Source organism: Varanus komodoensis, unplaced genomic scaffold (genome assembly GCF_004798865.1).
Source record: "Varanus komodoensis strain SLA01 unplaced genomic scaffold, ASM479886v1 scaffold6_2, whole genome shotgun sequence".
Classification (NCBI taxonomy): Eukaryota; Metazoa; Chordata; class Lepidosauria; order Squamata; family Varanidae; genus Varanus; species Varanus komodoensis.
The window spans coordinates 18,645,349-18,659,897 of NW_025336346.1; the positions used below are offsets into that span (position 1 = coordinate 18,645,349).

The 14,549-nt window shown below is 41.0% G+C and overlaps 1 protein-coding gene across 1 annotated transcript in view; it reads right to left on the reverse strand.

Moving 5' to 3' along the window:
• The window catches only part of EEFSEC (eukaryotic elongation factor, selenocysteine-tRNA specific), a 191,172-nt gene that overhangs the window by 135,195 nt on the left and 41,428 nt on the right, over nt 1-14,549 (reverse strand). The window contains exon 2 of the mRNA XM_044451182.1: nt 3,553-3,760. Within this exon, the coding sequence (XP_044307117.1) occupies nt 3,553-3,760 (208 nt within the window). The remainder of the gene's footprint in view (nt 1-3,552; nt 3,761-14,549) is intronic.

The following is a 14,549-nucleotide window of genomic DNA, read 5'->3' on the forward strand; positions in this document are numbered from 1 at the left end:
GTCCATCAAAATCAGTCCACAGAGGTTTATTGAAACATGTAGTCTAATTCATACAATGATTAGTCTATGACAGAGTAAAATTCTTTTTCTTTACATGCTGATTATTTACCCCACCCACCCCCCAGTAGAAAAAAACAAACTGAACAAGTATACTGCTTCATGCATTGAACCCAACATAATTTGAAACAGGCCATGGCAACCAGAAACTGCTCCAGATAAGGTGGTCTTACCTGTGATTGTTGGAATCCCTCAAGACTAGATGTCCTAAAGTCCTCAAGACCTCCACTGGTGTACCAACAGAATCCCAATCCTTCCCCAAGCCACCAGTGTCAGCTACAGACAGTCAGAACAGTCTGGTTGTTGAAAATTGGTTTGTTGTTAGTTGCGAAGTCGTGTCCAACCCATCGCGACCCCATGGACAACATTCCTCCAGGCCTTCCTGTCCTCCACCATCCCCTGGAGTCCACTTAAGCTCACATCGACTGCTTTAGTGACTCCAACTAGCCACCTCATTCTCTGCCATCCCCTTCTTCTTTTGCCATCATGAAAATCAGTAGTGTTTCATAAATTCAGAATGGATGCAAAGACCAAATATTGATGGGGGACAAAGAGCTGACAGAGGTCTATAAGCATCAAACAACAATTCACATTTTTCAATTAAATTCTAAAAGACAAGTTCACTAAATCACAGAGATGGAGACTGGATGAAAAATATTGCATTGCCTTTTGTTTTAATAATAAAGAAATGAAGATTAAACATTCTAATTCATGAGCTGTTTTTCTGAGAAACTTAACTTCAACGTATGTTAGAAAGCATGGTGATGTGGCTTCTAAGAAAGAATGGGGTTCAAAGTGACATAGAAATTTAGTAGAGAAAGAGGGGAAAGTATTTTAATATAATACTTGTATCCATAATGTATATTTACAGCTTTGGTCAACTCTACAGTCAGAAAACTGAAGAAAATTCCTTAGTCTATTTGAATGCTGAAGGTCATGCAACTTTTCTAGAGTGGTCATCTTCTCTTGATTTGTAACTAGATTTATAGTTAACTTAATGCCAGGTAGCAGCAATAATTTCAGTTCATGTAAAGTGAAAAAATGTGTTTGATTTTCTGAGCATAGCATGAGAGACTGCGGATAAGCTCAATTATAAGTATTCAGTTTCACAAGCACAACTCACCTGAATAGTCCTCTCAGCTGAACATCTGTTGCCATCATGCTCAAACACACCAGATGCATCACAGATGTATTATAAGCCAAACTTTCCAACAAGTAAATAATATTTCAGGAAATCCTTCAGCTGGTATTGCCGTAAAATTATTTTGCATGTTTTGGCAATACTATTGAAAATGTATTCTTATACAATGTTAAAGCCAGTCATATTATATTACCTGGCTGATTTTCCAAACAATGGCAAGATCTATAATATTCTGTATCATGAATTTAATGTCAAACAGAAATTAGAGCAATGCCAATTTAAGACTGTTCAGAGCAAAGCTAAGGTATTTGCTTACCAGAAAGTGGCAAGCCGAAGAAAAATTGAGCTACAAAACTGTCTAACAAAATGCAGCTCATTTACATTCACTTGCCCTCCTACAACTATCTTGAAGGTGAGATTTAAAAGCTGGGATTTTGTCTCTATCAAATCTACAAGTAGAAATTTCACTTGGTGACCTTTATGGTATACTGATGAAAAGGAAACAGAGCAAAAAAAGAACAGAAAGACTGGTAAAACAGTAAGATCTTTCAAATTGTTTAGTGGAACAAAAAGACACTATCCTGCAATCAGAGTAAGACAATCCAGTTTGGCCGGCTTTTTATTCTTTTTTTCTCCTCTTTTACTTGTCAAACATTCTGCTTTCAAAATAGATACCCTACTTACTTCTGCTTAAACCCTCTTAACTTGAGAGGAAAAACCCCTGAATATAGTAGGTGAATAGGGAAGATTCCTGTGTTTTATTTACTTTCCTATTTTTTTACCATAGTGACCTTGCAAAAGCACTTAATTTTTTCATTCCGCTTCCCCACCTGTGACTATGCCTTCAACAAAAGCAACTCCCTCCCTAAGCCACTTGCAGCTGGAACTAGACTGTAAATATTTCACAGAAAAAGGAATTTCATAAAAGACACTAACAGAGTAGTGTGCCCGGTACATGACAAAGTATCTCCTCAGTAGCTTCTTCTAGTAACGGGGCTAGAAAACAAGAGACCATTTAATATCTACGCAAAGATAGTCAGAAGACTTTACTCTTGCCTACAAATGCAAAAGGATATGAACAAGCTATCAATCCAGATTACTGGGTAGACATTTTCTGAAAGGAAAGTGCAATACCCAAGCTCTTACAGCAGGGGTCTCAAACTCGCGGCCCGCGGGCCAATTGCCGGGGCGGGCGGGGCCCGGGGGAGGGGCCCTGCGGCCTTCCAAGCGCCGGCGGTGCCCGGGCCGGCCTCCGAGAGCCATGCGGGACGAGCGGCCCACCACCACCGCGGGGGTGGAACACTTGATGTGGCCCAGACTCTACTTCCAGCGGCCCCCAGGTAAGTTGAGTTTGAGACCCCTGTCTTACAGGGTGTGCTAGACAAGCATTAACAGTGACACACTTACAATTGTTTTAATCCTTCCGAATGTGAGATTTCGTTTTGACCATCACTGAAAGCCATTCTGCATATTAAAGAAAACTCTTAGAATCAAACCCATGAAGGTTTGCATGTGAAAAGGCAACATAGGGAATGTCCTCATATGTGATCTGTGTAGGTAGCTAGCCATTATTTCATTGTAGCAGCTTCACTGCATGCTCTCTTGCTACTACCAGTACCTCCCCTGCCACTCGCCACATCTGTCTGCCTTCCTTTTGGTCACCACTGCATCTCCCTCTCCCATGCCTCTCTGCCCACCTTCCCCGTTTGTTTGTATTCCACCTGCTCACCATCCTCTCTCTCTCCCTCTCTCACTGCCCTGCCACCCACCCTGAGATGCTTGAGTGGCAGGTGGCCAACCTCTCTGAAGAGATCATTAAGGAAAGCCCAACCCATAATGCCTGCTCTAAGGAAGAGCCCCTTAGAAGCAGATATTTGGGCCTAATTCTCCTCTACAGACTGCTGCTGCCCACTTACCATTCTGAGAGGATTCACAGAGTGGGTGGCAGGGACAACGGCAATGGAAAAGAGATGGAGGAAAGACATGGCCACTGCGCAGAATGGGTGAGCAGATGTGTCAGCAGCGTGCAAGTGAATGCGCAGTCCACAGCAGGACTTACTGGCTGGACAGCATGCAATATGCTACTCCTCCGACCACCTGGGGGTGACACATCCCTCTGTCTTATGAGTCAGCTGGCTCTATGTTTTACATTTTTTAAAAAAGAAGCTTCTTCTGGAAAGTTGCATGGATGATCAATGCTAACCTAACTTCTTTCATGTGAATCTCAGGGAATGATGCACAGAATCATTTCACCCATAAGATATCACAGAGACTTGGGACTGCGTAGCATGGAAAGAAAGAGGTGCCTTCAGTACACCATGTGGTAATGTGAGCAATTTGGCTCAGTCACTTACTTAGTGTTTTCCAAGGTCTTCTGCATTTTCTTGGTCATCTTCTCAATGGCGGCCTGTCGTTTACCCTCCGGGAGAAGATCTATTTTGTTCAAAACCACTATCATCTTCTGACATGCAATCTGCCCAATCACCAAGCACTCTGCTGACTGAGTCTGCATTCCTTTCGTAATATCTATCACAAGCATCATCAGGTCAATGATCTGGGCACCTGAGAAATAAAATAAAATAAAAATAAATCAATGATCAGTGGCAAATTTGCAAGGCTGAGACACCATCTCACTAAAATGTGGGCTATGAAAGCAACCAGATGCATTATACCAAGACAAAACAAGTGGCTTGGATGATAAGCTCCTAAATTATCCAGATAGCCTTAATTTTAGTGTTGGAACAGAATATTAAAATCTAGAAAAAATATTTCTCTTCTTCAGCATGTCTCCTGAGTTCAGAATCCTGCAACCTCAATTTAATTTTAATTGAACAATTGGAATATTTTTAAAAACATTTGAGCTGAAAGCTTAGGTGCTATCCAAAAGTTTAATGGCTAAAATTTGAAAATATGCTCTAAATGCTATCATGTTCGACAGCAGCTGACACCACTCTTGACTGGCCACTGAGTTGCATTTGCCATGAAAGACCGACAGAGACTCATTCTTACTATATGAAACTCAAAGCTGTAGCACTATGTCAACCTGGATTCTACTCTGTGCTACAGTGTTCTACCAATCATCGCTCAAGGCAACTTCAGCGTTCTGCCTCCAGAACCTCCACCTGCTTAATCCTGCCAATATTGCACTCCGCTTGTATGCCATGGCAGGAAACAAACACCAGCACTCACCAGCAGCCATGGAAGTTATTCCTTGTCAGTGTTTCAGCAGGATTTTGACCCCTACCCTTAAAAGTTTGAAGCCTGTGTTAAGTCCTTGTCTTATTTCAACCCTAATGACTATATAGTTTCCCAGTCTGAATATAATAAAAAATACACTTAAGTGAACTTTTTCATGTTTACTCACAACCCACCAAGAAGAGGGACAGTCACAATACTCATTAATATCTTAGCTTATTTATTCCTCAACAGATCCTGACCTGGACGGATCCAGACCTGGGTGGGCTGAAATAGGTCCAAATGTAGTCAAAGTTAGAGTACACACAATGAGACTTCATGAATAACTTGTCCCACTTATATCAATGGATGTATTGTAAGAACTTGAAGGTATGCTCTATTTGAAGACTGTCTGGTCCAAATCCAGTTCAAAGTTAAGGACCACAAGATGGAAGAGCAAGGCCCTCAATTTGTCTATCAATATTAGCAACTGGACAGCAGACCCTACAGACACACAGGTAATCTCATCACTGTCTTCCATGCAATGAAACTCAAGCTTTTTTTTTTTCTTTGATCCAGATATTATCTCACCACCACCTTCTGAACTCATTCAGTTCAGAATGTTCATTCCCTCCCTACTAGACAGATGCAATAAGCATGGAGGCAATGGGCAAGCAAACTGGTGGCTGGTCAAATTTATTCAAACACTTTGCCCACATATTCAGTCTCTAAAAACTGAAAGTCATCAAGCAAGATCAGACCAGATGACATACTAGACAACTCTACAGACTGATCTGCCTTGACTGTGAAATCTAAGTCACGATGGATATAAGCATTTTTGTCCCCAAAATATTATGCAAACGTATCACGTCATGCTGACAGTATGCTATCACATCTCACACCAAGTCTTAATCCAAAAAGCCCAAAATCACTTAGAAAAGCTTTACTGGACATTGAAAGGACATCATGATGAAGAAGAAAAATTGCTGCTTCGTCACCATCACAAAGTTAGTTCAGTAATGAGTATTTCCTCATGTTCAATCTGATTTAAGTCATGTCTTTTCTCCACTTGTCAACGAGCCATCTCACAGCTCATTGCATTGCTCTCAGCTTATACATATACCAAGGTACTGAATGATCTCTAAAAAGCGAAAGAAGACAAACTCAGGACAAGCTCAGAAGTTGTTCTTTCAACTGCCAGGGTCAAATCCATATTCCACAGTGTAACCATAACTTCAACAGGACCACTTGCCAAACTAGCTGGAAAATCCTTTGGAAGCCATTAACCTTTTTGGGGACAGACCACACCAGTAAGTCCTCCACCACTTCGGAGAGGAGAATACTTGCTGCAAGCAAGTCAACAAGTCATGGTCCAACACAAACAAGAGAACAGATGTAAAATCTTCCACTTTCAGAAATCACAGTAATTATTTCTGCATTATCTATTCTCATATCTACAGTAACAAATGCACATTTGGGGCACATTGGTGCCCTCTTTCGGCAAAGCATAAGTGGCCACCCTCTGTTTCTTATAACATCTCAAACTTCTAAGACAGACCACCCATATTCTTTTTACTGCGTGTCATGAGTAGAAACACTGTCCCACAAATATAAAATGTCTTCTTCTTGGGACCATGACAAGAACGACATATCTTTGGAAGTGTTTGACAAACCTAACAAACACTGTTATTTTACTCACTCTACTTTACAGGATGTTCTTAGATAGAAACATTTATGAATTAGTAACACACAATTTCCTCCTATTTATACCCTATTTAGAGTAAAATCCCTTCCAGATACCAACATGTTGCAAGAACAAAGCAGTAAATCCAGTTCTAGACAGTGCACATAAAATGTCACATAAAATTCCATAGCCTCTCTCAGAGCAGAATCAAGTGGGGCTGCATTTGAAGGCAATTTGAACTCAGACCTGTTTCTCTGTTTCTCATGCTGATTCCTGGCACACATGACATTAACCAAAGGGGCATCATTAAGCTCAGGAAAGTAGCAAAGGGATGAAAATGAAGTGAGTCTGGCTAACTGAAGCATTCCAGATGAAAAGAGGTTTTCAGGCAGAGAATTGTTCCAGAGCTCTTTCCACCAAAAATGCAAAGGATAGGAATACTAATGGATGATTGGCAATACATGAACGGTTTGTTTTACCTTGTAAGATTTTTCTGTTATGGAGTTCACAAGCTTACAGCAACTCTTAAAAACAAACTGACAGCACCTACAGCCTAACATCCTCAGGAGCCCACCTACAACCTAACAGTCCCAGGGGCCTGCTGCATAGAGTGCTTGGTTTCCATACAGAGATGGGACTTACAGGGTGCCTGACAAACAAAGTATTTTATGAATTCCTGCCTTACATAAAACAAGTGGGCAATAACTCACCACAAAACCCAATTTATGACTATGAAAGATTACCAAGATAGATCTGAGATTTTCTGCATGGATTAAGGATTTTACAGCCAGGGAAATATAAAGATAAACCTATATATTATTATGCATATAATCTCATGAGCAGAAAGCTTTTAATTCAGGTATGAAAACACTATCAGAGCAGCAGCGGTAGGGACATCAGAAACAAGGACAGGAATAAAACAAGCTGATCCTATCTCACCATAAACCTGAACAATGTGCTCAGAGAACATCTTCCAAAGACACTGTGGGGAAAAGGAATAAAAAGAGAGTAACTGAACTGTTTTAGTTTTTCAGAGGATATTGTTCCATACAGATAAAAAGTGATCTGAGAGATGAGAAAGTTCTTCAGAAACCACCAAAGGCAGACAAGTGGAACTCAAAATGAATCTAAATGAAGCAGGCATGCAGAAAACTGATCTGCATACATGACAGTATAACTGAACAGGAGAATGATTACAATCTATCACGGATACAGCTTTCATGGATCAGATAGAACCAATTACAAATTATGAGAGTCTTCAATAAAAAGAAAACATTTAAACCTATGAAAGAAAAAGGTGTACTTTTTTCTTTAATCTAAGAGTTGTTCTCCAGAGAAGCTCCTAGAGGAAATTCCAAATGATCTCCAAATGGAGAGACTCAAATTTTTTGACTTAAGGGTCATTGTCAATGTACCTGTACAGGTTAAGACATGGGCAAAAAAATAAGGCTTCCTAAGAAATAGACACATACCTTTGGTCATCATTTGACATTATCAATAAGGAGGAAAAACTAAGGCAGTTCTCAAACTCATCAAGCATGCTTTCTAAACCTCTTAACTGCAGTGCCATGTAAGCGCTGCTACAGAAAAGACTCCAGCTCTTTTCCTCCCTCTGCTATACAGGGCAGTACTGACTGACCCAGCATACCGTATTTCATGACCCCTCCACAGTTAAATGCCCAAGTTCTATATGTGCATCTCAGATATGAAAGATTTACTTCAGATGTTACAAATTTTGGGGGATAAGAATTATGAAGATAGAATCCAATTAATAGGACAAGCTTCTTGATGGGTATCCTGCAAGGAACTGGCATGGGGGAGGGGGAGGAATTGCGCCCAGAATATAGGATGCACTCCCTTATACACACGCGCCTCTGGATTACATAAGGTAAAATATTGTTGAGTCACTAGTACAAGATCATAGGACACAATTAATAAAGTAAAAGAATGATTATAGATGGAGACAGATGAACCTAATGTTTCACCTCCAATAAAGTCTATTTTTTTTCAAAGCATACATTTACTCAATCCAATTTCCACATCAGTTTTCAAACACTTTTTAAAAGTTCACATGAAAATTCATATGCATTTTCATAAGCAAGAAATAGAACCAAATTTTTAAAAACTTCAACACACTAGTTTATATTCCAAGGGAGCTGAGGGTTACTCAGTCCTGTACAAATTAATTCAGTAGGAATTACTCCTATGATGCTGTGCATAGGATTGAAGCCTTAAACTGCTTACAATATAAAAGAATAATTCTGTGCATCATCATCATCATCACCACATTTATCATCATCACCACTGTTGGTTCTCCTGGACCTCTCAGAGGCTTTCAATACCATCGACCATGGTATCCTTCTGGATAGGCTAGCGGGATTGGGAGTTGGGGGCACTGCTTTGCAGTGGTTCCGCTCCTATCTCAATGGCCGATTCCAGAAGGTGGTGCTGGGGGACTATGGCTCTGCACCATGGCAGCTATGCCATGGAGTTCTGCAGGGTTCCATCTTGTCCCCCATGCTATTTAACATCTACATGAAACCGCTGGGAGAGGTCATCAGGAGGTGTGGGCTGCGGAATCATCAGTACGCTGATGATACCCAGCTCTGCCTCTCATTCTCTACCAATCCAGGCTGTACTGAACCAGTGCCTGGCCAAGGTAATGGGCTAGATGAGGGCCAATAAACTGAAGCTCAATCCAGACAAGATGGAGGTCCTGTTGGTAGGTAGATCGGGCTTTGGGATGGGGGACTTTGACCTTGTCCTGAAGGGGGTTGCACTCCCTCTTAAGGATAGGGTCCACAGCTTGGGAGTGCTCCTCGACCCAGAGCTATCGTTGGAAGCTCAAGTGACAGCAGTGGCGAGGAGCGCTTTCCTTCAGCTTCAGCTGATCCATCAGCTGCATCCCTACCTGGAGAACAACTGCCTGGCAACAGTGACACATGCTTTGGTCACTTCCCGATTAGACTTCTGCAACGCACTCTACGTGGGACTGCCCTTGAAGACGGTCTGGATAATTCAATTGGTACAAAATAGAGCTGCCAGGCTGCTGACGGGGACTGGTCGTTGTTCTCATATAACCCCAGTCCTCCATCAGCTCCACTGGCTCCCCATTGAAGTCCGGGCCCAATCCAAGGTGCTGGTTATCACCTACAAAGCCCTGAACGGCTTAGGCCCTGGTTACCTAAAGGAGTGCCTGTGTCCATATATGCCCTCCCGCCCCCTGAGATCAGTGGCGGAGGCTCTTCTCTGGGAATCCTCCGTAAAGGATATTAGGAGGGTGAGTACTCGAAGGAGGGCTTTCTCTGCAGTGGCGCCCAACCTATGGAATGCGCTCCCCAGAGAGGTCCGCCTGGCACCGTCCTTATTTGTTTTTCGGCGCTAGCCCAAGACCTTTTTATTTAAATGCTATTTTAACTGTTAATGGTTTATTTGTTGATTTTAAATTGACCAGGCTGTGTCCACTATTTTATTTGATGTATTTTATTTATTTGATGATTATTTATTTATTTATTTATTGTATTTTATGAGGGATTTTATGATTGTAAGCCGCCCCAAGGCTCATGTGATGGGGCAGCATATAAATTGTTTAAATAAAATAAAAATAAAATTTACACCACACCTTTTTCCTCATGTGAAGAACCCAAGACAGCTTACATAGTTCCATTTTAACCCCGTGAGATTGTTAAACTAAGCATAAGTGACTGGCCCAAAGTCACCCACTGAGCTTCAAGGCCTAGTGGGGACTAGAACTTGGATCTCTTGGGTCCACAGTCCAACACTCTAACCAACAACCCCACACTATGCATTTTTACTCAGACATCAATGAAACATATTTTCAGGTAAGTCAGTATATACATTAGTTTAATAGTTTTAAATCTTCATTTAGCACAAATGCACATTACACTCATATAAATCTAAGGCAATCTAATGTTCTGTTTCCTTTATATAAAGCAATTTTGAAGGGTTTATTTGGAGTGATAAATGAGCAGGAGAGGCTGCATAACCCATTCCAACCCACAGATGAGTTGCATAACTAGAAATAATTTGTACAATATACAAATTGTGCTCCATTGGCATGGAGACTGTAATATTATTATTATTATAACATTTCTATGCCGCCCCTTGCAATCTTACTCATGACAGAACTATAATGTTTAAATGTAGCACAACCAAATGGGCACAGCTAATCACATGGGTTTTTCACATGGAAGTGGTATCCCATAAAAAGGAAAATTAAACCAGTGCTGAATAGAAGAGCGCATTGTGCTCTGTACACCATCCCAAAAAGACCATTACAATCATCCAGTTATGTGGGCTACAAATGTCAAAACAGGATCTCATACAGGCCTCTCCTTTTATTTCTTCTTGCACATAGCTAGAACAGTTAGACTTTAAAACCCCAGGCATGTCTTATATGTCCAGGTGTTTTTATAAGTGAATGCGAACACCATAGATGAATTTTCAGCTACTCATTTCAAAGCATATGAACTTTTGCCCCTTAAAAATGAAAACTAAAGGAGGTGCCTTGAGCTTGGCACATGATCAGACTCCTCCATCAGTATCTATCAATATCAAAAACTGTAGATGCCTTGATCTCCAAACACAATAAAATTGAGCAAGTAGAGGAAAAGGGAAGAGGGTCCAAGTGAGAATGAGTTAAGAGGTTTCACATGTCATGAGAGGACTGAACATAAGCACAACATTCTACTTGCCTCTTCAAGCTACTGCTGTGTTTTTTGTTGGTAATCTCTTTAGTTTATTTTGCACAAACAGCACAACAGCACTCCATAGGCAGTACAAACAACAGAAACTGGAATTTAAAATGCAGAAATAAAATAATTGTGAGCCATGGGCTATAATTTGATTTCATGCTATACAAGAAAATGAAATAGCATTTCCTTGAATGTATTTTTTTTAATATGTGCTTTTTACCATGTTAGGATTTCCTGTAGCACAGAAAAGAAAATGTGCTGTTCTCAAGTATCACTGCTATTCGGGGGCAAAGCTGTTTTAATATGCACTTCCCATTCTGGGGAAGAGGAAATTCTTCAATTAATAAACCGGGTGGACTGAGGCGAGTTTTAAAAGGTTTAATCAATTTCATCTGCACTTAGGATAAAAAGACTGACTATTCTACTTCTTTTCCCTCTGCATACTAAACCTTTAAAAATCATAAAATAAATATTTTATTTTAAAAATTCTTTGAGGTTAGTATCTCCTATTTCAGGAAATATTGTCTGTTTCATGCCGTGAGTATGAAACTTCCCCTGCCACTCCTCTTAACTTTTTTGTGTTCCAAATCCATATTCAGAAGTACGTAAATTATTCTGTGTTTCATATATAGTAACACCTTGGGAGATACTACAAGCTGTACAGGATTTTTGTAGGTACCTTGGGGGAGCTGATGGGCTGAACAAGGAAGATTTTTCCAGGATATGTAAACTTTCACAATCCAACACTAAAGAGAAGGGACCAAGAGATCATGAACTATATATTTAAAACTCTCTGTAAACCAATGCAAATCATGTATCAAAAACAGATAACAGAACTCTAGAGAGACAACATTTTGAAAAGATACAGGAACTCCCAATTCCTGCATCCATTGCAGGAATGTGATTCCAGCATCCATTCAAGGTATATTGAAGCGTGCCGTTTCATATGGCCAATGTCACTAAATCATGATGACAGAAAGCAGGGGGTAAACAAGATGGAATTAGCCACTCCTTGATTTCTCTGTTGCTTCCTATGAAAATCCCATAGTTTGAGAGTCAGGCTAAAGCAGCCTTTCCTAACCTAGAACCCTTCAGATGTATTGGACAGCAGCACATGGTGTTTCTCAGCCAGCAGAGCAAAGTTGGCTACAGGATGCTCAAACACAGTGACTAAGATGTCAGTGCAGGCAAAGGAGACTACGGTGTAAATGCCCATTCAGCCATGAATTCCACAGACTACATCACATCCTAACTCACCTCACAGGATAATTGTGAAGGTAAAAATGGGGGGGGGGCATATGCAGCCTTGAGCTGCTTGGAGGGAAGGGAGTGTGGGAAATTAATCATATTGTACATAAGAAACAAGGAGAGTTTTCATCATACTTGGCTATTGGGCAGTGCAGAAATAATTACTCTGCCATACCCAAGACACAGAACTGAGCATCTGACAGTGGAGATGAGGGACATGGCTAGGGTTGGGGGAGAAATAAGTTCAGTTCAGCTTTTCATGGCAACCTACCTACTTCACATTTCCCAAACTGAAATACAGTTATTTGGTGGTATTTGTGCGCCTTCAAATTTTGTAATGCAGTCCCAATTACAAAATGCTTATAAGTGCACAGAAGAGCATAAGTGAAAATATCACTTTCCAAATATACCAAAATGAACTATGTTACAGGAAATTGATTGCCAATAATAAAAGACCCATGGTTAATCATATGAATTTTGATGTTGACTTTCTAAAAGAAAAATGCAAACTGTGATGCAGGAATAGATGAAACAAACTTAGAATAAGAAGAATGAGAAACTGAGAGAAACTAATACTGACAAGGGCAGCCATCCCTAGGTAGGGCTATGCATACAAGAGATGGCTCAGTTCTCAGGGGTTCCCACTTAATTCTGTGATACAATTAGATGCCCTATAATTTGGGGCACATCCAAAAATAGCAAGTGGGGGGGCAATAAACATTCACTGAGAGCCCAAGCTCTCCAAAGGAGCCATCGGTGAAGATCCCATTTCCCTGTCTCACTTATTACCTTGCCGAAACACTTACTCCCAGGAGCAAAAAGCCAGCACTGTAACTGTGACCACAGCTGCAATGTTAACTCCACGCCCCTTCACAAATGCATCAGGATCCTGGAATAGTGTAGAGGAATTAAAATGGTAGGCGCAGCAGTAGCACTTGCCAGTAAGGTCAACTCTTTTTCTGCTTCCTGTGTACAGTCTGACAAAAGAAGGCAAAGGAAGACAAGGAAGGTGAGCCAAGCGTTTTCCTGGCTCCAGTACTATCACTGCTGCTGGGCACTTTGCAAGCTTTTTAACCCATGGGACTGTGAACCACCCACTGCAGAAAGCTTCCCCGGTGCTCAGCACCACTCCACAAAAGCTGCCAAAGACTCTGCAAAAATTGTTGCTGACTCTAGATTGGACACAGCCATGCAATACACAAAGTCAGGCTCTTGTCTCAGTCACTGAGGTCAGTAAAGAAGATAACAGGTTAGCCCCCAACCCAAAGGTGTCCCTGAAAGCCCCCCTCTCATTTCCTGTATGTCGGCTGCTGCTGCTGCTTCTTGTCCTTCTTCTTCCACGGATTTCATTCTTAGATTGCCATAGGTTAAATAAACAGCACCTTTTCTATAGAACTCATTAAGTTATGGTAGGGATGGAAAATACATCCCAAACAGGCACATAAAATTTGTCTTGCCTAAATTCATCATTCTTGAGAAGCTGCAACTCAGTAAATTAAATCAGGTCCTAAAGACATGGTATTGTAGTACCTCAACAGGAATTTCCTATCTGATGACCCACTCTCCTGTCACTCATTCAGACTGCTGTTTACCTTCCCCTCCTCTACATCCAAGAAATTGGGTATCCAAAAGCTGATGCACATCAGAAATAGCAGAAATAAATAAAAGTTATGTATTACAGTGTAAGTGCTGAAAAAGCAGCATCAACATGCCTGATTCTTCACTCAGGAAAACAAGTTCGTATTCTGAACTTGGCCTGCTCTGAAGAGCTTAAGGCAGAAGGACTTGTAAAACATTGTCTCCAATAATGGTCATATATTGTTTTGTGTTCCCAGTTTCACCAAACAAGCCACCTCAGGGACACCATTTACAAAATCAGTTTTCTTAAGAGAAGAGTGTGCATAAATCTTACATTTCAATTGTACAAGTTGAGTTGGGGAGCAAGCTGGCACTCGGACAAGCAGAGCTAAGCTTAAAACAAAACAAAACCAGCGTACCCCTGCAGGTCCTTAAGGTTGCTTCTCCCCAGCAGGCTGCAAGAAATAGGGCTCTTTTTTCTTCTCTAGTTCTAAATGCAGCCCTGGCAACAGGAGTGTGACAGAAATTCCAGTGACCCGAAGTAGCTACCAGTTATCAAATTCTATTAAAGATCTTTCGCTACCAGGTTATTAAAAGGGTTACAAAGAAAGTAATCTCTGCATTTTAGACAACAGAATATTTGAGGGCTCACCAGACAGGACATGTGAAAAAGTTAAGAGCTCTTCCTCTTCCACCAATCATGCCAGGGTGGCAGAACCACAAGCTAGTGGGCCCCTTAGTCTCACCCTCTTTACCTACCCACTTAGTCTCACCCTCTTTACCTAAAATTCGTAACCACATAATTTTAGCACAGAAGTTGGAAATGCATCTTCTAAGGTTTACTTACGAACAGTAAGAGCTTTAAGGTGAAATATGCTAGTACTGAAATTCTGTGCTTGCCTATTTTGCCCCTGGCCCTTTTCCCCATTTCCTTCTGTCCTGCTCACTGCTG